Source organism: Urocampus carinirostris, chromosome 1, assembly GCF_059441175.1.
Source record: "Urocampus carinirostris isolate Australia breed hairy pipefish chromosome 1, RoL_Ucar_1.0, whole genome shotgun sequence".
Taxonomy (NCBI): Eukaryota; Metazoa; Chordata; class Actinopteri; order Syngnathiformes; family Syngnathidae; genus Urocampus; species Urocampus carinirostris.
Window position 1 is genome coordinate 44,518,300 of NC_142349.1, and position 26,656 is coordinate 44,544,955.

At 43.2% G+C, this 26,656-nt stretch overlaps 1 protein-coding gene and 1 pseudogene across 1 annotated transcript in view; both read left to right on the forward strand.

Moving 5' to 3' along the window:
- LOC148374793 (xylosyltransferase 1-like) overlaps nt 1-26,656 on the forward strand; it is a 45,713-nt gene that overhangs the window by 3,708 nt on the left and 15,349 nt on the right. The window contains exons 2-4 of the mRNA XM_088341046.1: nt 17,673-18,081; nt 20,414-20,589; nt 20,678-20,880. Of these exons, the coding sequence (XP_088197172.1) occupies nt 17,673-18,081; nt 20,414-20,589; nt 20,678-20,880 (788 nt within the window). The remainder of the gene's footprint in view (nt 1-17,672; nt 18,082-20,413; nt 20,590-20,677; nt 20,881-26,656) is intronic.
- Nucleotides 16,564-16,694, forward strand: LOC148374794 (U2 spliceosomal RNA; annotated as a pseudogene).

Below are 26,656 nucleotides of genomic sequence, written 5' to 3' on the forward strand. Positions count from 1 at the left end.
GAAAACCAACCATTCTTCTACCGACTTTTGTCTTGCACACTCAAGACCCCCGCCGCTTCACTACCGACCTGTCAAGCTGGGGAGCTTGAGTCGCCACGGTAACAGCAGAGCAGTCGCTGCACCGGTCCTTAGGCAGGTTTATTTGGGTTGTGATGACTTTTTGCAATAAAACATTACAAAACTAAAATAGCTGTGCACCGTGAGAGCATCACCCACGTTAAGACACGTAACCGTTTTTGGGAGGCAGTTGTGATCCTGGCCAAACTTGTTCTGACCTGAGAGAGTAGAATGTCTTTCTAGGAAAGCCTTTTTCGTTTATATCTAAGGTAACCTCCCTGACTGCCTGGGAAATATGGGGTTGATACTTAATGTCGTTCTGGTCTGGGAGAGTGGAATGTCTTTCTGGAAAAAATGCTCAGTCAGCTAAACCAAAAATGCTGAGTCGACTCTGGGCATTTTTTCACACAACTGTCTGCAAGACATTGTGTTGAAATTGAATGTTGGCCTGGAATAGGGAAATGTATTTCTGGGAAAAAGACTGCCAAGCCAGTAAAATCAGAAGGACTGAGTCACCTTTTTGGTAATTTTCACATCTGGGGTAGCCTACCCGGCTGCTTGTAAAAGATGGAGTTGACATTCAGTGCCGTTCTGGCCTGGGAGAGTGGAATGTCTTTTTCGTAAAAATTCTGAGGCAACTAAACCAAGAGTGCTAAGCCAACATTGGTTTTGCATTTTTCACATCTAGGGTAACCTAACTAAATTCCTATAAATGATGGAGGGCATGTCTAACTAAACTCCTTACCCCCTTTCTCGTGTGGACAAATACACAAACAAACGAACAAACAAACAAAACAAAAAAAATACAAAGCTGAGTCAACAAATTCGAAAGTGCTGAGCAACGTTTTTGGCATTTTTTAAATTGTGATTGCCAGTGGAAGGTAGGGGTCATATCTAAACTCCTCCCACCTTTTCTTGGGTGGTCAGACAGACAAATAGACAAACTGTATATGTTCTTAAGTCCAAAACAAAACATTTCCAACACTCATTTTATTTGCGGGTGATAACAGCCAGGATGATAGATAGAAAGATAATTCTTTTTTTTGTTTGATTGACAAGAAGAATAGAGCGCGGATTTGCGCATTCCTGTGGATGCTCGATGGCTGTGTCAATACTTGGCCTTTAAAAAAATCACTGGAAGCGAACAAGATGTGAAAATGTCATGCTTGGTTTTCATGGAAAACACTATCAATTAAAATATTTGGGGAGTTTATTTTCCAAATAGAAATCTATGTTCGAATATTTTTCCACTTTTACTTAGGGCAGGGGTGGGTAAACCTTTAGAGTCATGGGCCACATTGGGAAAAACGTTTGGAAAGGGGGCTTTGAGGAAAAAAAATGTTAATTTTATTTTTGAATCGACAGTCTTGTATCTGATTCCTTGGCAATACATAAGGGAAAAATTTTAGCCCTATTCAAATTTTTTGACATATCATCGCAGTCATTTTAAAAAGATAAAACTCATTTTTGTTTGTTTTTTGGCTTTTTTTGGGCATTCCATTTCGGCAAAATAAAACAAAAAATGGAAATGATTAATTTTAGAATAGCAGCAGCGAGATACTCCTTTTTGTCTATCAATAAACCATTTATTCAAAACACTCAGAATGAAAGTGAAGTAACAAAGTGAAATTCAAAATGAGATATCCTTATATTAGAAGGATTTTCTTTCTCTGAGTCTGATAAATGATAACAATAAATAATAAGAAGATAATAGAAAAACATTTACAGAAAAATGTAGCCAATGTTGGCGACACTGAGGCCAAGACCAAATCAACACTTTGGCGATCAAGGTGAAACAGTCTGATGGACTGCATGAGGCCTGCGAGCTATAGTTTGCTACCCTTGACTTAGACAACCTATTGTTTAATGCAAATGAGTGAGTGGGCTAAAACCATCACATTCATAAATATGGTTGTATTTTTTTCTCCCCCACTGGATATAACAGTCCACATTGCTTATTCGTGGAAATTGTTTGTTTGTTAGTTTATTATCTACTGAATGTCACAAAAGTAAGTAGACCCCTAACATTTCTGCAGAGATTTCATCATAATGTTTAATTGAACAACACTGAAGAAACATAGCTTTGACACAATAATAGGTAGTCTGTGTAAAGCTTATATAGTGTGAATTAATTTCCCCTCAGAAAACTCTAAATATAGCCATTAGTTGCTAAACCCATGGTAACATAAGTGAGTGCACCCTAAAGTAAAAGTTCCATTAGTTCAATATTTTGTGCGCCCACCATGATTTTACAGAACCACTTTAATCCTCCTGGCCATGGATTTCACCAGAGCCTCTTAAATTGCCACTGGAATCTTCTTCCTCTCCTATATGACAACATTACTGAGCTGGGGGACATTCAAGATTTTGTGCTTCTCCACCTTCCGCTTGAGGATGCCCCAAAGATGTTCTATTGGGTTGAGATCTGGAGACATGCTTGGCCAATCAATTCCCTTTACCCTAAGCCCTTTTAGAACAGCTATGGTCATCTTAAAAGTTTATTTGGGGTCATTGTCAGGCTGGAACATTGCCCTGCGGCCCAGTTTTGGAGGGAGGGGATAATTTCCTGCTCCAGTATTTCACAGTACACGCTTGAGTTCCTGTTTCCTCACTGAAATGCAACTCCCTGTCAGGATTACCAGAACTGAGCAGGAGACCCCAGAGCGTTCGTACAATTCTTTATTTGGGGAAGCGTAAAGGGTTAGCGGGAGACGCGATGACCGTCGAACGTCAGCAGCAACGCCGTGAAGACAACTTCGGAACACGTAGCCAATCGTAGCGTGGGACGGAAGCAGGTCGAGTTCACCGGGACTGGAGAGAAGATCGTAGCGTGGGACGGAAACAGGTCGGATCGGAGGCAGGCAGAATCAGGTAAACAGGTCAAGAAGGCACAGGTAATCAGGAGAGTCATACGGGGTACAGAAGTAATCCTCAGACAAAGAGGTCTCGGCGTAGCGTGCTTAAAAAGGGAACATAAACCAATCAGGAAGCACATTCCAGCGCGCAAGATGATTACCCCAGGTGGCTCCACTTAGGTAATCACGACAGAACCCCCCCCCTCAAGGGACGGCTCCAGAAGTCCCCCAGGAAAAAAAAATAATCCAAGACACGTCACAGGGAAACACAGGTAATCCAAGGGAACAAAAAGTCATAGGCAAGTCAAAAGTAATCCCCGAAAAAAAAATACGTCACCGATAATCCAAAATAGTGCGTCCAGTAGTCGTCCGACGAGCCACAGAAGGTCCACAAACACCACACCGGCGATCCCCAGGATCGGGTAAACAATCCGTCGGTTAGAACAGAAAAAACAAAAAGAAATTCCACAGGTAAACGGAGAACTATGTGACAGCACAGTACCTCTCAGAATTCCTCCGAATGGACGGAAGCCCCCTCATCAGCATCCGAAGGGGCGGCAGAGGGTGGGTCCGGAGGGCAAACAGGACAGGCAGAATCAGGACCGGCGATACAGACAGGACAGGCAGAATCAGGACCGGTAGAATCAGATCAGGCAAGACAGGAGAGGCGGAGACAGGACAGGCAGAATCAGAACAGGACAGGCAGAATCAGAACAGGCAAAATCAGTACAGGCAAACAGGACAGAATCAGAACAGGCAGAATCAGGGCCGGCAGCGGAGTCGGACTGGCAGGCAGCGGAGTCGAACAGGCATAGCGGAGAGTCGAAGTCGGACTGGCAGGCAGGGGAGTCGGACTGGCAGGCCGCGGAGTCGGACTGGCAGGCAGGGGAGTAATTGCGCAGTCATAAGGCCGATGGGGTGGCAGGGAAGAGGCCTTAGCTTTATTGAAGACTTCCCGTAGGTGGTGGTAACAAACTGGGACCTTGGACAGATTGGGTGGAGCCCTTGTGGAAGTAGAGTGATCCGGGTAAGGAGCGGCTCGCAGACAGGTTTGGTGACAGTCCATGCCCCATTCTAGTTTCGACCCAGTGCGCCAGTCGAAATGGGGGTTGTGTTGGACCAACCATGGATGACCCAGAACGAGGGGTTGGCTCGGGGAGTGAAGTAAATGGAATCGGATCGTCTCTCGGTGATTTCCAGACAACTGTAATTCTATGGGTACAGTTATTTGAGACATGGTGCCTAACAGGTGACCATCTAAAGCCCGAGCAGATACCGGATTAGGAAGGGGTTTGACAGGTATCCCCATTTTGCGTGCGAGGGACAGATCCAGGATACTTACCTCAGCGCCAGAGTCAATCAGGGCCGGAAATGTCTGAGTAGAATCGGGGAGGAAGAGAGAAGCCTGGATAACGGGTCTAGCGTTTTTGGGAGCAGATACGAGGACTGAGTTCAATTCGGACGCCCCTTATGTCCGACGAGCGTTGGCCTTTTACCGGACAGGTGGCCACGCGATGTCCCTTGCCACCGCAGTATAAACATAATTGGTTAACAAACCTTCGCTGGCGTTCCTCGGGGGAAAGAGAGACCCGGTACACCTCCATCCTTTCTTCGATGGGGATGACCGGGACCTGGTCCACCTCCATCCTTTCTACGATGGGGATGACCGGGACCTGGTCCACCTCCATCCTTTCTACAATGGGGATGACCGGAACCCGGGGGTTCGGTACATTATTAGCTTCTTGAACTTGCCTGGTGACGAATTGGCTGGGACCCTCCCTCTCTCGGCGTCTCGCCTGAACCCTACGGTCGATCCGGATGGTCAAGTCGATAGCTTCGTCAAGTGTTGCCGGAGGTGCGTGGGACACTAATTCATCCTTGAGATAAGTCAAGTCAAGTCAAGTCATTTTTATTTGTATAGCCCTAAATCACGAAGAGTCTCAAAGGGCTTCACAGATTATTACACTATATTACACAGACTATTTTTCAGCCGACGAGAAGAGTAGGTTATTCGTATGCAATGGAGTAGAAGTGAGTTTTAAGTTTAGATTTAAACATTTCCACTGAGGTTGCAGATCGAATCTCAGGGGGAAGAGCATTCCACAGCACCGGTGCCCGGATGGAGAACGCTCTCGAACCAGCAGAAGACTTCTTTGCTCTCGGGATCATCAGAAGACCAGCACTCTCAGATCGTAGGCTTCGGACCGGGACATAGTGGCAGATCAGATCTGAAAGATAAGAGGGAGCAAGTCCATGTATGATTTTGTACAATACTAAGAGAACTTTGAAGTCACATCTTTGGCTAACTGGGAGCCAATGCAGGTTAGCCAAAATCGGTGTTATGTGATCGTACTTTTTTGTCCTAGTTAAAAGCCTCGCTGCGGCATTTTGTACTAGCTGAAGAGACTTGATTCTGGACTTCGGGAGACCGGAGAGTAGTGCATTGCAGTAATCGAGACGGGAGGTAACAAATGCATGAATTATTGTTTCCGCAACAAACTGAGACAGTATTGAACGGATTTTAGCAATGTTGCGAAGATGGAAGAAGGCAGTTCTAGTAATTTGCTTTACATGCATCTCAAAGGATAGATCAGGGTCAAATATGACACCTAGATTTTTAACTGAGTCACTCTGTGTGATGTGACATTTGTCAATGTTCACAGCAGTTTTTGAGAATAAGTCCCGGCATTTAGAAGGACCAATGACTAACATTTCGGTCTTTTCAGAGTTAAGACGCAAGAAATTGAGTGACATCCACTCTTTTATCTCAGTGAGACAGGCCTCCAAATTTCCACAGTTTAGTGTGGAAGATTCCTCCAACGGAAGATAGAGTTGAGTGTCGTCTGCGTAGCAGTGGAAGCTGATATTGTACTTGCGAATAATATCACCTAATGGAAGCATGTAAATGTTGAAAAGTAGGGGGCCGAGCACTGAACCCTGCGGAACACCGCAGGTAACATTGAAGGGCTCAGATGTCGTTTCACCATATTTAACACAGTGCGTCCTATCTGAGAGGTAGGATTTGAACCACGAGAGGACGGCTCCTGAGAGACCAATCCATTTTTCCAACCGTTCTAGTAGGATATTGTGGCGCACTGTGTCAAAAGCAGCACTAAGATCCAGCAGCAGCAAAAGTGATGAAGCGCCAGAATCCATTGACATTAGGAGATCATTTGTTACCTTGATCAGAGCTGTCTCAGTAGAGTGGTTAGCCCTGAATCCTGATTGCATGGATTCAAAAAGGTTATTCTCCGATATGAAAGCATTCAGCTGCTGTGCCACTACTCTTTCGAGTACTTTAGAGAGGAAAGGTAGGTTTGACACAGGTCTGTAATTACTTAATATTTCTGGATCAAGGTTGGGTCGTTTCAGTGTGGGTTTAATAACGGCGGACTTAAAAGCTGCTGGAACTACACCTGAGGAGAGTGATGTATTTATAATATTTAGAACTGAAGGCCCAAGGACGCTAAAAAGACTTTTAATAAGTGAACCTGGGAGCGGGTCGAACTGGCAAGTTGTCGGTTTGGCCACATTCACCACTTGTTTGAGATCATCAAGTGACAGTTCACTAAAACCGGCCATTTTCCCAGGGCAGCCACCCTGTCGTGCATCTGTAAATTTCAGTCCTTTAATACGTGTGGTACTAACAATATCTTTTGCAATTTCTTCCTGTATGCATTGAATCTTCTTAGTGAAGAAGACCATTAAGTCCTGAGCAGAGTGTGTCGAACTGTCTGCGATAGCCTGTTGCCTTGTAAGCGATGCTACAGTGTCAAAAAGGGCTTTGGGGTTGTTCTTTTGAGACGCAATCACCTTCGAAAGGTAGGCCGATTTTGCAGAGGCAAGGGCCGCTTTATACTTTAACAAGCTGTCACACCAGGTTTGATGGAAAACCTCAAGCTTGGTAGCGCGCCATTTTCTCTCCCATTTCCTGCATTCTTTTTTAAGGGTTCTAGTTTCATCAGTAAACCAAGGTGTGCGTCTTTTAGGACGTGATTTTAGTTTTATGGGCGCTATTGAATCCAGCACACTAGTCAGGGTGGTATTGAACTCATTCATGAGTGAGTCAATCGAGCCATTGTATTTAGGAAAGGACGCAACTGCTCCAGGAAGGAGTTCAAAGAGCTCAGAAACTGTGCCAGTGCTTATATTGCGTCCGCTAAATCCCTCAGCTTTATTAACTCTACATTTAGTTAGCACCTCAAATGTCACTAAATAATGATCAGAGATAACAGTAGTACACGGTAGCACTATAATGTTTGAGGTTAAAACTCCTCGAGTCAGAATCAAGTCTAGCGTGTTCCCATTTTTATGGGTTGGCAAGTCAACCAGTTGAGTAAAACCAAATGCATCAATTAGAGAACTAAACGCAATAGTAAGTGAACTGTGTGGGGAGTTCATATGAATGTTAAAGTCTCCCATAATTATAATTTTGTCTGCATAGGTTACTAGTTCAGACAAAAGTTCAGCAAATTCGTCTAAGAAAGTTGTGTATGGCCCAGGTGCACGATAGATAGTTATTACATCAATTGACAATTGAGGGGACCGCATCACAAGAGCCTCAAACGTTTTGTAATTATTAGAGGTACGTGTATTAAATTTGAGCGATTTTTCAGAGATTAGCGCAACACCACCACCCCTTTTCAGCGTGCGTGCTATATGACTACTCTCGTAGTCTGGGGGAGAGGCATAATTTAGCGCTAAGTGCTCATCCGGGCGTAACCACGTTTCACAAAGACCCATACAGTTAAGTTTATAATCACGAATAATGTTATCAACAAGTAAAGCTTTTGGAGCAAGCGATCTAATATTTAACAGACCAAATTTCAGCTTTGCTGAATCATTTGACTTAGCTGAACTCTTTGTAGTCTTTGTCGAGATCTTCAAAAGCTCCCGGCGTTGTGGCCGTTCGTGAGCGCTGAGTTTAAAGCGTCGGTTGTCCGGCGAGGAATGAATGGTGGAATTAGTTACATCCTCGCGTCCATCCTCGCGTCCATCTTGCTGCTTGGACTTCACACGCTTCACACATCTACCTGCACGGCAACCACGCTTCTGTTTCCTTTCTTTACGGCGCCGCCGCCGTCGTTTATTAAGAGGAATAGCTGTCGACAAGGATGCCGGGTCTCTTTGAAGTTCGCTCGGTATGTCATAGGCGGTATAAGAAGTGCCCGAAAAATCGAAATTTAGACGCCCACCCAACCGAATAAGTTCGTCCCTACTGTAAGTGTTTTTGGCCACACATGTGTCCAAAAGTGAAAGCAAAAAAGACAAGAGAACGGCAATAAATAGAAGATTAGCTGGAGAGCTACGAGCCGCAAGCATGTATCCATGCCTGGGAGGCCTGATGGACTGGCGGACCCTAAGACTCTACCTCTGGATGAACTTGCTCTTCACCTGCCTGATAACCGCCATCTTAACCGTACATCACCAGACAGGTACATCACCTGATAACCAGACAAACTGTGGAGGTAGGCGTCGACCAGCGCCTCTTCATTCCAGTGACTTTGGGCTGCTAGTGTACGAAAGTCGACAGCATAGTCGGCAATGGAACGTCTCCCCTGGTGGTTGTTCATGATCGAACGGGCGGCGTCGACCGATGAGGAACCATAGTCAAATACCTTAGTCAGCTCTTGAGCCAAGAGGTTGAATGACTTGCACGCCGTAGCACCATTCTCGTAGGCGGCCGTTCCCCAAAGACGCGCTCTTCCCGTGAGGTGATTAATGGCAAGCGCTACCTTAGCTGCTTCCGTAGCAAAATTGCGGGGCTGGAGGTCAAATATTAATCTACAATTTACTATGAACGGGCGGATCGGAGCGGGATCTCCCCCAAACTTCTCTGGTGCGCCCACTCGCGGCTCAGCGAATCCTGCGCTGAATGAACTGGGAAAGGCCGAAGGAGCCCTGTCAGTGTTGGGCACCGATGAAGTGGCTTGATGGGTCATTACTTTGGAGAGATAGGACCAGTCCCGACCCAACAGATCCCACTCGAGCCGTAACTGACTCACTTGCTTAGCCAATTTCGCCACGTCGGAAATGACCTGCCGAACTGCACATTCTAAAGGGGGAATGGGCTGCAGGTTCTGGTTTTCATAGTCGTCAGGGGGCAGATGTACGAACGCGGGGTCCATTCTGGTCTGAGGATTCTGTCAGGATTACCAGAACAGAGCAGGAGACCCCAGAGCGTTCGTACAATTCTTTATTTGGGGAAGCGTAAAGGGTTAGCGGGAGACGCGATGACCGTCGAACGTCAGCAGCAACGCCATGAAGACAACTTCGGAACACGTAGCCAATCGTAGCGTGGGACGGAAGCAGGTCGAGTTTACCGGGACTGGAGAGAAGATCGTAGCGTGGGACGGAAGCAGGTCGGATCGGAGGCAGGCAGAATCAGGTAAACAGGTCAAGAAGGCACAGGTAATCAGGAGAGTCATACGGGGTACAGAAGTAATCCTCAGACGAAGAGGTCTCGGCGTAGTGTGCTTAAAAAGGGAACATAAACCAATCAGGAAGCGCATTCCAGCGCGCCAGATGATTACCCTAGGTGGCTCCACTTAGGTAATCACGACACTCCCTAATTCCAGTCGCACTCATGCAAACCCAAACCATGACATTACCAACACCGTGCTTGAATTTAGGCACGAAACAAACATGTTTGTACTCCTCACTCGATTGCTGCCACACATGAGTCACACCATCTTAGACGAATAAATTAATCTTTGTCTCATCAGACCAGAGAATATATTTTCAGTAAGCCATGGCCTTTGTTTACATTCTTCTTTTCATTCAGTCAAAGTGATGTTTCTTCTGTGATGTTCTATTAAACGTTATAATAAAATCCCCGCAAAAATGTAAGGGGTGTATTTACTTTACATTGTAATTAAAAATGTTTTTAGCTCTTCTTCCTCCTGACCTAATGTGTTGTACCGTTTGTTGTTTTTGTGAGAAATGTAATATAATAATAACTCAATTAAGTGAGTCCTAGTGTAGACAATAAAAACTGTCCAGATGGCCAGAGAGAGATCAGAGAGCTGAATGGACGCCTAAATTGAGGATGAAGGAGGAGAACCCTTGCCACCCGACGGATGAAATGGGATTACAGAGGGATTATAATATATCCCTGTATTCTCCTCACAAATCATAATACCGCTTTCTGTTTTTTATGTTGATGTCAAAAGATTTGTGCACAAGTGCGTCCGTTCAGGAGGGAAATAACACAGTATCAGACTGTACCTTATAGTTGAATGAATGAATGTAAACTTTATTTCGAACATTAAAATAAATTATTTAAATAATATTTATGGAACACCCCCCACTTTGCGAGAAATAGAAAGGTGGGGGTTTACGGTGCACCATTCCATTTCATTCATAAACATTGCACTATTATTATAACATAGGCCAGCCTCTAAGCACTGGATTCTAAATGTATCCTGCCTATTTATCCTGACAGTCTTTTATCTTATTTCGTCTTTAAGGTCTTTATAACATGTTTACCCTGGAGTGCCATGTCGAATCTCGTTGCATACGCTGATATCAATTACAAAAAAGACAAGTAAATTTACTTCAAATTCTGTTGAATGCCTTCTCCAAGTCGTCATTGTCACGAGCCAGAAACGGAGACAGGACCCAATAGCGTTTAACTCAGTTTTATTGATAAAAAGAGAGCAGAGCTTGCTTCCACGATCCGATGATCGTCGGACACGGGTAACTGATGGCAGGAACGCGGAAGTGGCACTTCCGTGTCGAGCGAGGGTAGTCGTAGGCAGCGGGAAAGCTAGTAGATAGCCAGGATGAAGGAGCAAGGGCGGTAACGAGTCCAGAAAAGAGGTCGGCAACAGGTATCAGGCAGGAAACAGGGCAAAACAGGTCAATGGTCGGGACGGAGGAGCAAGGCAGAAACAGGTCAGCAACAGGTATCAGGCAGGAGAAAACATGGCAGGAGAATGTCGGATAGTGCAGAGCTTGCCGAGCTGAAAGCAAAGGGTCGGAGACGGTCTGACTCTGGTAACAGGGAGCCGGGGGGTTTAAAAAGTGGCAGGGAGCCAATCAGCGACCATGGCTGTTTGCGCCAACGGGGCAGCCGCAGGTGGCCCGAATCAGTAATCATGACAGTCATGTCTATTTGTGTAGTCCTTAATAGAAAAAAGACTCGAATGGCTGAAGTCCATAAAACAAATGTTCTGTAGACTGGATGAGCAAACTCTCATGAACTTGTGAAAAGAAACTGGCAAAGCTAAACATGGACTTTGATAACTACTTGACAGATTTCTAATATTCTCTGTTTTATTTTGTCGGAAAGTGGTATTTCAGTGGAAACCAACCAAAATTGTAGCACAGCTTTTCGTGACAGTTTAAAGAGAAAGTTGTTGAAGTAAAAATAAGAATCCTAAATGATTTTTGTCGAGTCACTGCATTCCCCCATTTCAACATTATTTTGTTTTTACATGCAGGCTTTGATTATCTTTATCCTTTCTCAGAATGGCAACACATTTTTGAGACGGATTGCAACATATATCCTTCCACTACTCCCAGGTGCCTAAACTTGCGTGGCATGTGTCTCTTAAAATCGATGTGACAAGCCAAGTATTACTGCCCATTTTTCATCTGCCACCTTCAAGCAATGCTGGTCATAAATGCTAAGATGTGCCATCTGATGGTGTCAGCTCAGAGTCAAATATAAACATTTATGGCACTGATTGGGACTATTATTAATAGATAGATAGATAGATAGATAGATAGATAGATAGATACTTTATTCATCCCCGAAGGGAAATTCACTTTTCCAGCAGCATCCCTGAGCTGAGAACAATCGAAAATAACACGGGAGCTGCTGGAGTGGCTGCCATTCGTGACGGCGCCGGAGAAACGATTCAATTTGAATCATGTACAAACAAACAAACAATTGAATCATGTACAAGAAACGATTCAATTTGAATCATGTACAAACAAACAAACAATTGAATCATGTACAAACAAACAAACAAAATATTTATGTTTCCATAAGTGGAGTGTTAATAAAATGGGGGGAAAATAATTTCTGATACTGATATAACCAGGTAAAACTAATTTTAAGTTACCTGTCCAAATGAATGTTGTGCCATCTCACCTTTCCCACTCTCTCTCCTGCAGTTGACTTGCTGCTGCTCGCTCCTGAAATGTCAACTTACCAGCAGTTGTCTCATTCATAAGCCTCAAACAGTTGAGTCCTGCAATCTGTGCGGCATCAACCAGTGATCTCCTCTAACTCTTGTTTTAGCCTTATTTTAGTAGGCTTTTTTTTCAATTGATTTCCGTTGTCACAAAATGTAATGACCCCTGTTCAGCGAAACAACCCTTAATATCTGCATATGAAACTATCATCTTCAAATGAAACGGCCCTCGTGTCGATGTTGAAAATAAAATTGTCCATCATAGCTCAACTGCGAATACCTGTGTATGTTTTTTTCTTAACCAAACGTCTCAACATCAATGTGCTGCGTGCTCTTGCCTAAGATGCTGTGTGTGTGTGTGTGTATGTGCTGGCCTCCGACCACTATGGGCAGCGTGTGACATAGTGCCACCAGTGAACGTTGACCTGATGCAACCTTGAAAATCACAACATCCTTTTTTACTCTACCTGCATTTGTCTATACTTTGAGGAATTAGTCAATCACATCAAAAATTGAATTCTGGAATGCTTTGACTCCATTTTCCAACTTTGCTTCATTGTGTCCAACCTGTAAGGTTAGCTGCCATTCCTCCAAGCTGACATTACATTTGAGTTAGTGAACACTTGCGTGTAGAGCAGGTGCCTGTGCCTTTGCTCAAACACATAGACTCACACTAAAGGCAGATATAGAATGATGCAGGTGATGAAAATAGCAACCTGAGTCATGTGGTTTAGCGCTCACATAGCCGCGCACACACATTGCAGTGAGAGGAAAGTTGGTGATCACTGTGGCCTTCTGTGCCGCACGTGCAAAACCAGAGTATAAGGTCGTCTATTATTATTGTGCACATCCTGCTTGGCGCTAGCAATTATTGTTGGAAAAGTTGCAAATTACATGTAGGGGTCAACTGTCCCAAAAGTTGGACACAGCATATGAAGAGTGTATTATAACTGTTAAACACAGAGACTATTACATTCATACAACCTTTTTTTTTTTTTTTTTTAGCCTAAACAGAAAACCGAAAATGTGAAACGTTTGGCATAAATACAGAAATGCTTCCCCCCCAAAATATATTGATAAATAAAATTTAAAATGCTTTATGATTTATTTTGCACAGACTTTCTAAAATGGCATAATAGAAAACGATAAATAACTGACTAGCATATTACTAGTTTCTAATTTACAGTACTTGTATTGAATTCTCATAAAACAAATAAAGGAATTTAAGTGCTTTAAAAATATATTTTTGGGAAATGAATACGCAATAGATTAAGTTAAACTGCGGAGAGAAGTGAGTTGAAAACAACAAGAGCAAGCTCATTTTTCTTCAGTACTTTGCGTAAAGCAGCTGGTTGTGTTGAAATCTATATCACATGTAGCTGCACTGAACACTCCCCTCTCCCACTCTTGTGTGCATATTTTGTGGGCATTTTAGTTTAAATTTGAGAGTACAGCAAATGGTGAAAAGAAAACAGGAGATGGGAACTAATGATGATGATGATGGTGGTGGTGGTGTGGTAGTTAGCGCAGTGTAATACAACTAAAGAGTCACTCTCATAGTCGTCAGAATAATCAAACTCTTCTTGTCAGCACTGTGGATTACTTTTTAACTCTTCTGCCTCAGAGTTTAAAGGTCCAATTCCAGCCACCTCTTTCTCGGTACGAAGATTTTATATTCTCTCTGTGCCTTAGTGGATTTTCTCCTAGTACTCCGGTTTCCTTCCACAAACCAAAAACATACCAGCTCGGTGGCCTTGGGGCTAGGGCACCCGCTCCGAGACTGGGAGGTTGCTGGTTCAAGCCTTGGCCGAGTCATACCTAAAGGCCCGGTCACACAGCCTTTCACGGGCGTATCGAGGCTGAATCAGGAGACGCTGTTGGACGCTTTGAGATCGCGATACAGACGAGATACAGCCGTGCTTTACACGCGGTAAGAAATTCACACGCGGTTGGCCGCACGAAAAAGTTTTGCGCTGCTCAAAACTTTAGACCACGGGTAACCGCGGGCGGCACACGTGGTACACATGAGGTAAAGACGCGGTACGAACATGCTAGGACGTGCTACGGCCGCGGCCAAGACGTGGTTACATGCGGGTAGGACGCGAAATTTTAGCGGGTAATCGCGGGTGGAGCACGGTCATAGCACGTTTGTTCTGCGCCTGTATCGCGGTGTTATCACGTGCATTAGCGTGTGTACCGCGTGTAAGCACGGTCAAACGCGATGCAGCCGTGGTTACCCGCAATAAGGACGCGGAACAGTCGCCGGCGTCTGTTTTGCGGGCATACCACAGGTAAACAGCGGGTTTAGCCAATTTTGCACATTTTCCACCGCGTCTGCTTCACGGGCAGAAATTTCTGGCTGTGATTCAGCCTCGATACGCCCGTGAAAGGCTGTGTGAACGGGCCTTAAGACTTACAACATTGGTACTCATTGCCTCCCTGCTTGGCGCTCGTCATTAGGGGTTGGAATTGGGGGCCACCTAATGACTCCCAACACATCAGTTGGGTTGAGCGAGCGGGCTGGGAATCCCCTCCTCAGTATCATGTCTGGTATATATATATATATATATATTTCCTTCCACAAACCAAAAACATAAGTTCGATTGATGAATCAAAATTGCCCCAAGAAATGAGTGTGTGACTGAATTGTTGTTTGTCACTGTGCGCCACGATTGGCTGGCAACCAGTCCAGGGTGTCTTTTGCACATTGCCCAAAATCATCTCGGATTAGTTCCAGCACTTCTGCCACCCTCGTGAGGATGAATGGCTCGAAAATGAATGAATAAAAGATGATTTTATTTCCTCGCTCCATTGGTTGCTTCATTTCTGCATTTTACCAGGAGCATTGACTCTATATGTATGAATACAACTGCCATAGTTTCACTGTGGGGAGAGCAAAATAAAATGGAAATCAATCAAAACACCTCAGGCTTGTTTAACAAGTTAGCCTGAGATAGCGTGTGTAATTCGTCTCTGTTCTAGGGCTGAACCTAACGACTATTTTAATACTCGACTGGTCACCGACTTTTAAAACGATTCATCATCTCATCTCATCTCATCTCATTAGCTGTACCACTTATCCTTATTAGGGTCGCGGGGAGGCTGGAGCCCATCTCTGGGCAGTGGGCAGGGGACACCCTGAACTGGTTGCCAGCCAATCGCAGGGCACACGGGGACAGACAACTCCCTCGTTCAGTCACACCTAGGGACAATTTGGACCGGCCAATTCACCTGAAATGCATGTCTTTGAAATGTGGGAGGAAACCGGAGTGCCCGGAGGAAACCCACGCAAGCCCGGGGAGAACATACAAACTCCGCACAGTAAGGCCGGTAGCTGGATTTGAACCCACACAGGAGGTTCCCACGACCTTAGAACTGTGCCGCACACGCGCTAACCACTGCGCCGCCTTGCTGCCCACGATTTATCATATGATATGATAAGTTTTTTATTTTTTATGATTACCGTAAATTCCGGACTATAAGCCGCTACTTTTTTCCCAAATGTTCAACCCTGCGGCTTATTCAGTGAAGCGGCCAATTTATGTAATTGTTCCAACGGCCACCAGAGGCACTGTAGTACAAAAGGTACGATTTAGACCGGTGGAATTGTGCGCCGAGGTAGTCTGCATTCTCTTTGTTTTCACTGCATTCTCTTAGTTTACGTTCCAATTGTCCGTATGACAAAGGTTTGTTCCAATTATGAGGAAGACGCCCTTGATAGCGATAGTTATAATGAGAAAGACGAGGACAGTTTACCGTGAATTTCACAATTGCGTTATGGCTTTATTTAACAGCTACGCTTAGTGCGTTGCGAGCGTGTTAGGAGTAGCGTGGTGGTAACTTTCACAGGCACGGTTTAGGATGAAAGTTATAATATCATTATTAAAGCTCTGAAAACTCTCTCGGTGTACCGTCTTTCTTTGTAAATATGTGTAACCATGTACAATATGTATTTGCAACTGTATATTTTTGTAATCTATTCATTTTAGAGACTTATTGTGATATGTTTTCTACGAGCGAATCGAAAAGGAGGGGCAGAGCAAACGCGGGCTGACGGGAAGTGGGGTAAAGCTGAGTTAAATCTCTTTGTTGTTGCAGCGGACAATAGTGGATATATATTTTTCCCACTGGATTACTTTCAACGGGACCTGGACTTTAAAGGTTTGCATTAAATTCTAACTACCGGTATCATTTTCCATTCATGTTGCCGACTTTGGTGTATGGATTGTGTACTGTAAGAGCTTGCTCTGTCCACTCCACGCATCGGCCCGGTATTGCAGTACCTCTGGGAACGGTGCATTCGCATTGATCGCTTCTTGGCCCTGTGGCTAGGACCTTGACTCAGCCTCTTGGCTGGGAGCTAGTGTCTCGGCCTATTGGCTTTGTAGTGTATTATGATTTGACCGATAACGGATAATGGATAATTGATAAAGAATATAGAACAATAAACCTCTACAAAACCCCCCCGCAGGTATTGCAGCACCTCCGTGAACAGTGCAATTGCACTGATAGCTTCTTGGCCCATTTGGACTGCCATTGGTTATTGATTCTTGCAATTGGGAGATCGAATAAGAGCTGGCTCTGTCCACTCCACGCATCGGCCCGGTATTGCAGTACCTCCGGGAACGGTGCATTTATTATTATTATTATTATTATTATTATTATTTGCACTGATTGCTTCTTGGCTTTTTGGCTAGGACCTTGACTCAGCCTCTTGGCTGGGAGCAAGTGTCTCAGCCTATTGGCTTTGTAGTGTATTAAGATTTGACCGATAACGGACAATGGATAATTGATAAAGATTATAGAACAATAAACCTCGACAACCCCCCCCTACAATCACAACACCTAAAGTCAGGTTTGGGATGAACTAGTGACGGTGTTACATGTTTATATGTTGGCGCATGCGGCTTATATACAGGTGCGGCTTGTGTAAGAACAAAACCAATAATGTCAGCAAATGCTGGTGCGTGCGGCTTATAATCAGGTGCGCTCTATAGTCCGGATTTTACGGTAGTTTTTGTTTTAAATCTAGCATGAACATGATTTATTTATCTTGAAAATGATAATAAACACTTAAACAAGTGAGGTGCAGTATTCGGTCAGCAGATCGAAAAAAATTATTGATAAATGCCCTTGCAAAATTAAAAATTGCATATGTAAATCACAGATATATTTGTGGCTCTGCAAAAAAAAAAAAAAAAATACACGATTCACACCGGATGTATTTCGTTAATGGGACTGCAGAAATTGTAAAATTGGCTGTGAAAAAGTCTTCAAAAAGTACTTGAATTTGGCCACAATAAAGGTGTACAAACCCTGAAAACTGCTCATGCGCAGTAATGCAAACAAGCAATGAATCAGACCATTTGAAGTCTAAGTAAGACCATAATTGGATGTATGTGTGCGTTTACAAAGAATTACATAACTGCGTCGGACTATGGCCGGTATAAACATATTCCATTTCTGGCTAGCATTCATTCACATTCTGGCCGAAGGATTGACTTCATCTCCAATGAGGACAAGTGAAAAGAACCAACGCAATAAATTCCATCTCATCAATTAATTAAAGAAAGATGCACCTATGGGTCAAACTTTAAGTACTCTTTGTCTCCTGTAGGACATTTACCGATCACATCGGCCCAAAGAGAAGCAACGAGTATCCTCCGACAGCAACAACAATGAGAACTCCGTCCCCAAAGACCTGGACGAGCTGGACAGCGGGCGCACTAGAGTGCGATCGCCACGCCAGCAGGGGGCACCGCTCAGTAAAGTTCAAAGTGGCCCGGGAAAAGCAGACCAGCGAGCGGTTACGCTCCCCCACGCAGCTCGGACACGCCCTAAGACGATGACTGCTGCCCCGTCGCCTGTGTCGGCATCTGAGTGCGAGATGAGCAGCAAGGAAGTGATTTCGGCGCTGTCGCGGGCCAAAAGCCGAGAGTGTCGTCAGCAGATTGCTGACATCTACTGTCGCCACAAGAATGACCTTCTCATGCCAGCAAAACTGCCCACCTACTGCCCCCTGCAGGGTGAGAGGAGCACACACATGGGTCACAGGTCAAATTTGGTTTTGTTGAACAGAAATGTATTCCATTTTTTGTCTTTATGCACCCTAAATTTTGACCTTTGGTGAACAAGCCTTTATATTGGATCTGAATGTACCCTCAAATTGTCTTGCGGCTATTGATAGTTACTTTCACGTAATTTACATCCCGGGGATCCCGAGTAAGGCGGCCATACTGGATGGCTATAATATGACCTCATTATTTTTTTTATTGACATTTGAAATGTGGCGATCAGAGCTCTATTTAGGCTGTCGTTAAACGTTATGGACTAAGTTGAGACAACGACTTTCATTGATGTACAAACAAGACCATACATGCTAGCGAAAAGCATGCGGTTCAAATAAGGCGATCTTTTGGATTCATTTCAGTCGGCGAACAGTTCATCCCTTGGGGTCGCATTGCGTTACTTCGGGGCCTATCTCTGATCTCCACTCATCGGATAACAGTGAGCTCTTTTCGACCAGGCTCTCAGGGACACTCGGGTATTTCTATGGAGCTTGTTTTCGCTGAGAACCTGATGGGTGCATACTAAGTGCGGTTCTTGTTCCTGCCTCCTTTTTAAATTAAATTAAAGTAGCTCGTATGGAGAGGTAACTGTACTTAGAAATAAACTGTAAAGTCACAAAAAGGAACGCCTTGCACGCTCCACTTCCTTTTGAAAATCGGAGAAAATTAGTGTAGACGCGTGACAACATCAAACCACCTCTGGTGGACTCGTTTCATACATTCGGTGGCTGCGCTTGACGTCATGCAAAAACTATCAATAGTCCACACATAGATCCCTGGTGATAATATTGTGGAACCCACCAAGTTGACTTAGCGTTTGAAAAACTTGGCCGGCCTGTCCTTTTGAGCCTTTGTGAATGTGTCCCTCACACACTGGTCACTGTGTCCTACGGCCAGTGAAAAATTTGCACGAGTGAGATCGTCGGGTGTAATTACACCCTCATAACACACACGTTTTTTTCTGGGATCTGCTGACTAATGACTTCCATGTCAAGTGAGTGTTTTTGCCCCACACTAAGGCAAAACTAACCCCATGGCTTAACCCCCCGCCCATCTTGCCTACACACACAGCCCCCTATCCTGCTCAAACAGGAAGAGAGGCTAAGCTTTGATGGACAACTGGCAAACCCTCATCGCGCTCAGCTGGCCTGTAGTTAGTGGTGGCAATACCTCAAGCTCCGTGTACGCCCTGGCAGCCCACGACAGTCAGGCAACACATGATAGGAATATCTTGGATGAGCACACCAGTGCAGCTACATTTGGGGACATCATCAGACATAATTGTTTTTATTTTATATGTCAGCCAAATAATAAATAATAATCTAAAAAAAAATGTACATTGACCTCTGCCTATGGTCAGCTGGGATGGGCTCCAACGTCCAGGCAACCCTAGTGAGGAAAAGCATCTGGAAAATAAATGAATGAATAAATGAATGAATAAATGTTCAACTATGCAAGGTAAGACACTGGACTATAATGTACACTCAAAAACCTCAACATGGCCAGAAATTTGAATGTGTGCCTTATAATTATGTGCGCCTTACTGCATATGCAAACAAAATTGAAATGCCTTACCTGGCTTCTGCAATCATTGATCAGTCGATAAATTTTATTGCTCATCATAATTGTATAACAATAGAAGCATCGTGGGGCGGCACAACAGCAGATCGTTTGGCGCGTGCGCGGCAAAGTTCTGAGGTCATGGGTTCTAATCCAGCTACCAGCCTTCCTGTTTGGATTTTGCATGTTCTCCCCGTGCTTGCGTGGGTTTCCTCTGGGCACTCCGGTTTTTCTCCCACATTCTAAAAACATGCATGTCAGGTTAATTGGATGGTCCAAATTGTCCCTAAGTGTAAATGAGCAAGTGAGTTGTCTGTCTTTGTGTCTCTTGCTCACTGCCCGAAGATAGCTGGGATGGGCTCCAGCACCCCCGCAACCCTACTGAGGATGAGTGAGGCAGATAATGGATGGGAAGTAGCAATGTGGATCAGCTAGAAAGCAATAGTAAGAGCAATTAATCCTGACCACCAGGCCACTAAGAACATAGATGATCGTTCAATATTGCAAACAGGTTTCGAATCCCGATCCACTTGGCACTAGCGACAAAGATGTCACATGAAGTCATAATGTCCTATGTCATTATCAAACTACTTAATTCTATGTGCTTTATAGTGTGGTGTGCCTTATGTATGAAAGAAATATCACAAAAGACTAAGATCTGATTCAGTACTAAACTTATTGAAAAACTACACAAAAATTAAATGACTGTTTGACTTCTTCCCCTTTTCAGGGAAAGTCAGTGTGAACATCCAATGGGATGAGGAAGGCGTGTCCGACTTGGCCACCTCGTCGCAGGTGCGTGTGGCCTTCGTGCTGGTTGTACACGGGCGCGCCTCACGCCAGTTCCAGCGACTCTTCAAGGCCATCTACCATACGGCACACTTCTTCTACATTCATGTGGACCAGGTCGGGTGAAATCGTCACGTGCAACGACCCGATCGCGCACACATTCCGAGCTGACCCACATGTAACCGTGGCAACCCTTCTCCTTTAGAGGTCCGACTATCTGCATCGTGAGGTGATGCTGCTGGCTCAGCAGTACTCCAACGTGCGAGTGACTTCGTGGAGGATGGCCACCATCTGGGGCGGGGCCAGCCTCCTGGGCATGTACCTGCGTGCCATGGAGGACCTTCTCAACATGCGCGATTGGTCCTGGGACTTCTTCGTCAACCTCAGCGCCGCCGACTACCCCGTGAGGTAAGCTCACCTGCTGAAACGTCGATTGCATCTATCTGCATTGGCTTATTTTTGTGCTCATTCACAAACTTTTCCATCATATTTTATCTTTTTTTTTTTTTTGACGACTGAGGCTGCGACATTTCCATAGAAAACTATATTTTAAGTTCTTGTTAAAGCATTACATACAGTACATGCCAACCTTTTTACATTAAAAAGTGGTAGAATTTTTCCCCCCTCCTAATATTACACCCACAAACACAATCCGTCACCATTTTGGTGTTTCAATTTAGAAAGCTGGAATTTTTTTTTCAAATTGTGTTTTTAAGTGAAGAAAAGCGTTAATCTAATGCATCAAGCAGTAGTGTTAATAAGCACTGCATTATGTTTTTTTGTATGTAATGGTTGGTATGAAGAAGCACAAAATCAGTCATATTTTTAGTTTTTATTCATGGTAAATTGCGTATTATTTTGTGGCTGCTAAAACTTTGTTCATTAAAAAAACAATATTGATTTGAATAATAAGTAAAAATGCATGAACTATTATTATTTAAACGAGCTATATGAAATTTGGAACGTTTTCACGTGCTGCTGCCATCTCCTGGCTTGTGTTATAATTGCAGCTACTGTCAGCTTGTTCATGACGCGCGTGCAAGTACGTTTATTTCTTATACGCATTTGAATAAACGTTTCGTTTTTTGTTTTGTTTTATCATTCTTGGGGGTTGCGTTTGGTCTCTGCTCGAAGCAGACCCTTTCTTACTCTCACCATTTTCATGCTACACTAATAACGAGAAAAGAAAAAAAAACACAACGATGAGCATGACGTCACTCTCCGACACTCCCCCTATTTCTCCGACCTAATGTGTTCCACCCTGAACAGCTTTGCTAAATTTAAGAAGAAAGCAGGTAGGATCAGTGGAAAATAAAGCGTGAGGGCCTTTTGAATTCGGTTAGACATTGTGAACACAAGGTAATTTACTCTCAACTGTTTTTCAGGACACCTCAAATAACGCACTCCACCTTTAAATATTCGTAGGTCAAGAAATGTGTACTTATTTTACGTAATATGAGGCTCACGTAGAGAGAGCTGACATGATAGTTCGCCATCTTGCTGCTACAAGTACACCCAAAAGCTAAAAACCTTTTGAAAAGTTGGGCAAAAAAAAGAAAACAAAAAAGAGTGCAGTTTGATCACTTTCAGTCTCTATAATTTGTATTCTTCCATGTGCTTTGTAGCACTCCTTTTCGGTTACACATAACAAAAACATCCAGTGGTCCAAAATTAGTGTGCCTTTAACACTTGTCATGGAGGTGAAATGATAACAACAAAAAAAAAAGGATATGTGGTATTAACATTGATAAAAGTGAAGGAAGATGTCCTACTTCTCGTTATTCTGAATTTAAATATGCGGTTGCAAATAAGGGTGCAACCGATCAGAAAACTCATGGTTGGGATCTGTCTGCAGATTAAAGGCAAGGATTGGATAATTCTTTTGGATCAGCACATTTTTAAAAGAAAAAATGAACTTAAGCTTTCCATGTATTATGTAAAACAGCCGGAACCTGTTTCAATGTTCAGTAGGGACCTCTTTGTCATCATGTAGGAGATAAAAATCAGGTCATCGGATTGGTCACATCCTTAGCATGTCGATAGAGGCCAGCCATTTTGCACTCCGAAAAAGGGAGGACAAACTGCTAACTGGTCGCCAGGCAACCAGTCTACCTTGTTACTGTTATAAAATGCAGGATTTTAAAACAGAAATATTTTGGCTGGCACCAACTTTTAATGCAAATATACAAATATATACTCACACACACACACACACACACACACACACACACACACACACACACACACATGCACACACATACAGAAACACACACTAAGCACTGTTCCTTTGGACCAGGGGTGGGTAAAGTACGACTTTCTGGCTTTTTGTTCCGGCCCTTTAAAAATATAATGATAATATTTATCAAATGTTTTTTTTAAAAAAAGGCACTATCGATAAAAATGTGTGCATTTATAAATGTGACGGTTTTAGCTCTCACACCCCATTGATTTCAGAATAACTAGTCAAGTCAAGTCAAATTTATTTATATAGCCCTTAATCACAAAAATGTCTCAAAGGACTGCACAGGATTACAGTTACAAAATTACACAATGACCTGATCTTAAACCAGCATGAATTATAGATAACCGATAATGTTGAATTTTCATAAAAATATTTTTTCTGTAAGTTAGAGTTGGGCAAACTATGACCAGCAGGTCTCATGCAGCCCATCAGGCCCACCAAACCATAATGTTAAAAATGCAATGATAATATGTATTGAATGGTAAAAAAGACGTATTACTAATGAAAATGTCTGGATATGATGCCTGTCATTTTTCCCAGTGTCAATACATTCAAAGAGCTGGCTATATTTTCCTTTACTTGGTATTCTTTATTGAAATATTTTTGCTTATCTATCAGTATGTTTATCAAATTTAATGAAAAAAGAACACTTCTGAGATAGTTCTCCTGCATTTGGAATTTCCCAATGCATATGTTCAAATTTAGTTCTTAAAGTTGGGGTGCGTTGTTTGAGGTGTTCTTAAAAAGTTGAAAGCAGAATATGTTCTCTATTAAGTATGTGTTAACAATGCACATGTGAGTTCCAAGAGACTTTTTTTATTTGTTCCACCTCTACCATCTGCTTTTATCTTACTTTGAAGGTGTTCAGGACTTGAAACACATTAGGAAGCAGGAAAGAAGGGAGGTTGGGTTGGAGGGTGATTTCATGCTCCTCCACGTGGTTATCTGTTAGTGTATCCCATAAATATTGAAAGTAGGAAAATAACTGTTTTAAATACAGTCTAAATGACAACCCAAACCCCCCAAAAATTACAAAAAGCATTTATTTGTGCGCAAGAGGCACGTACTTGATGAAGGAGTGGTAATTATGACTCTAAGCCCGGAGATGGCATCAGAGATTAACAAGGTTTCAAATTGCGTACTCCCCCTTTGAAAAATGGGACATAACTTATTTCTGTGCTTTAGTTCAAAATCAGTCCGATTAAATTGTCTATTTATCGACAAAATAAAGATATATAACATGGACTTGTAAATGTCTGCAGGTCATAAAAAAAACTATCTACATTTACCTTCACTTGCCATTTTTAACAGGTATTTATTTATCAAATTGAATGGAAAATAAACTTTTCTGAGCTATAAGGATTGCACTTGGAATTGGATTGTTTCAGTGTTTTCATATTATGTTTGCACACATTACATGCCGGGCAGCACGGCGGCGCAGTGGTTAGCGCGTGTGTGGCACAGTTCTAAGGTCTTGGGAACCTCCTGTGTGGGTTCAAATCCAGCTGCCGGACTTACTGTGCGGAGTTTGTATGTTCTCCCCGTGCTTGCCTGGGTTTCCTCCGGACACTCCGGTTTCCTCTCACATTCCAAAGACATGCATTTTAGGTGGATTGGCCGGTCCAAATTGTCCCTAGGTGTGAATGAGCGAGCGAGTTGTTTGTCCCTGTGTGCCCTGCGATTGACTGGCAACCAGTTCAGGGTGTCCCCTGCCCACTGCCCGATGATTGCTGGGATGGGCTCCAGTACCCCCGCAACCCTACTGAGGATAAGCGGTGCAGCTAATGAGATGAGACGTTACATGCCAATGTACTTGGAGATGTCACGCAACATGCACATGTACAACAAGAGTTAACACGGAGCCGAGTATCCACACTTGACATAGTATGCACACAGCAACGACATGCAACGCTAACATACATCACTTGACATTGGGAAACTACACATAGACAGAGTTTAGGCACTAAGGAAACCACATAGTTAAAATTGATGTCACAGCTCCATCAATATTTGTGACGTAAGTCACAGCATGTGGACTCTGAGTCAATGCGAAAGGGGGTGTTTGTGTTTGAATGTTTGTGTGTACGTGTGTATGTGTGAGTGATAGAGATGAGCAATCAATCCACTGGATTGATTTGTTCAAGGTAATTGATCACGACTACATTTTTAGACATGCTTTTAGAGTTGAAAATAATTCTGTTTTTCTGCAGCACCTTATTAATGATAACTAATTGGAATGATTATTGATTAAAATATATTTTCAATTAGTAACTTTACCATTTCAAATAGATTCTTTCAAACACAATGATACCATTTCACTTCCTAGATTTGTCAAATATTGGAAAACAAATTTGGCAAAAATAGAACCTGTATTTCCAAGTAAAAGCAATGTAAAAACATGTATTTATCTATTAAATACGCTATTATAAATTAAAACCAAAGAATAACCTCTATTGACGGGCTCAAGTATTGTTCATCAAATAAAATAACTTTGCTTTATCAATGTTTGCTTTACAAATATCTTCTGTGCTGTCAAATTATAATTCAAAAAATGATCTTGCTGCTATACTGTTCTGCACTATCATGTTAAAAATTATTTACATATACTATCCTTACTTCAGATTATATTTTGTCGCCATTATGTAGACATTATGGGGGAAGCAAAATGAGATGTCAAAATGATGTCCTCGTAGATAGACAGTGCCTTCTTGGAGATGCTCTCCGCAACTGTATTGCCCACCAGGTCCTTGTCGCATATCTACAAAAACAGACGTCTCTCTATCTTGTCATGAATGCTGATTCTCAATGTGAGAAGAATAGTCATGTCCTTGGTTGGTTTTATAGATATTATGGCATCTTTCTGTTTCAATATTGTACAGATTGTACATGATGACCAATCGTACAGCTATTCTAGAGCACTCGCACGATCAGCACTCTCATGTTTGTCTTATTATTTCCTGTTTTTTTTTCAATTGACAGAAAACACCTTCCCATTTGCTTTTCCAGACTCATGGATCGGGTAAAAAAAGACGCTAAAATTAGATGCAATACGCTTAAAATAACACAACACAAGGGCACGAGATCTGGACTACTTACTGGGACTAGCTGATGCTGGTGGTGAGCGGTCTCAGGAATTATTTCCTCTAGTGGTAGTGTCTGGATCTTCTCTTGAATTTTCTCTCCTAAGGGGCCGGTCACACAGCTGTTTGCGGCTGAATCACGGCTAAAATTTTGCGTTTTTTTGCCGCGATGTAAACTGCGCAAAATTGGCCAACCCACTGTTCATCGGTGGTATGCCCGCAAAACAGACGCCGGCGACTGTTCTGCTTCCTCATCGCGTCATTTCCGCGTCATTTTCTCGTGTGGACCACGGGTATAAAAGCTCCCGAGCCGGTGATGTGCCCAAATCCGACTCCTACGCGTTCACGCGAGGGGGGGAGGGTTTTATATACGGTGTGCATTACCGTTCGATTACGTTCACAACAAAAACAAAGATGGAATGGTTTAAGTTGTATTACATTCCCAACAAATGCAAGACGAAGTGGTTATGGTTATATGTTCGCCATTACATTCCCTAAAAGTGATATAAAAGTGAGATAAAACGAGGTAAAAGTGGTTGTAGTAAATCTCGGCAGGGATGTATTTCTCGGCATAACACCGGGCTGTAGAAATCATAACCGTTCAAGACACAGTCCCTTGAAGATCAAGATTTCAAGCTATAGCACCGAAGAAGCCAATATGTTATTATTGTAATAGTTTTTCATTTTTATTTTATTATCTTGTTATGAAATGAAAAGAAATGTCAAGAAATAAAAATGGATTAAGACGAGGTCACTACGCTGACGGGGATCCATGTTCACCCCCTTGACGTCTCGAGCACAACTGACGTGTGCTCGGCAAATCGCGCTGTATATACGCGGAGAAAGGCGTTTGACCGTCACA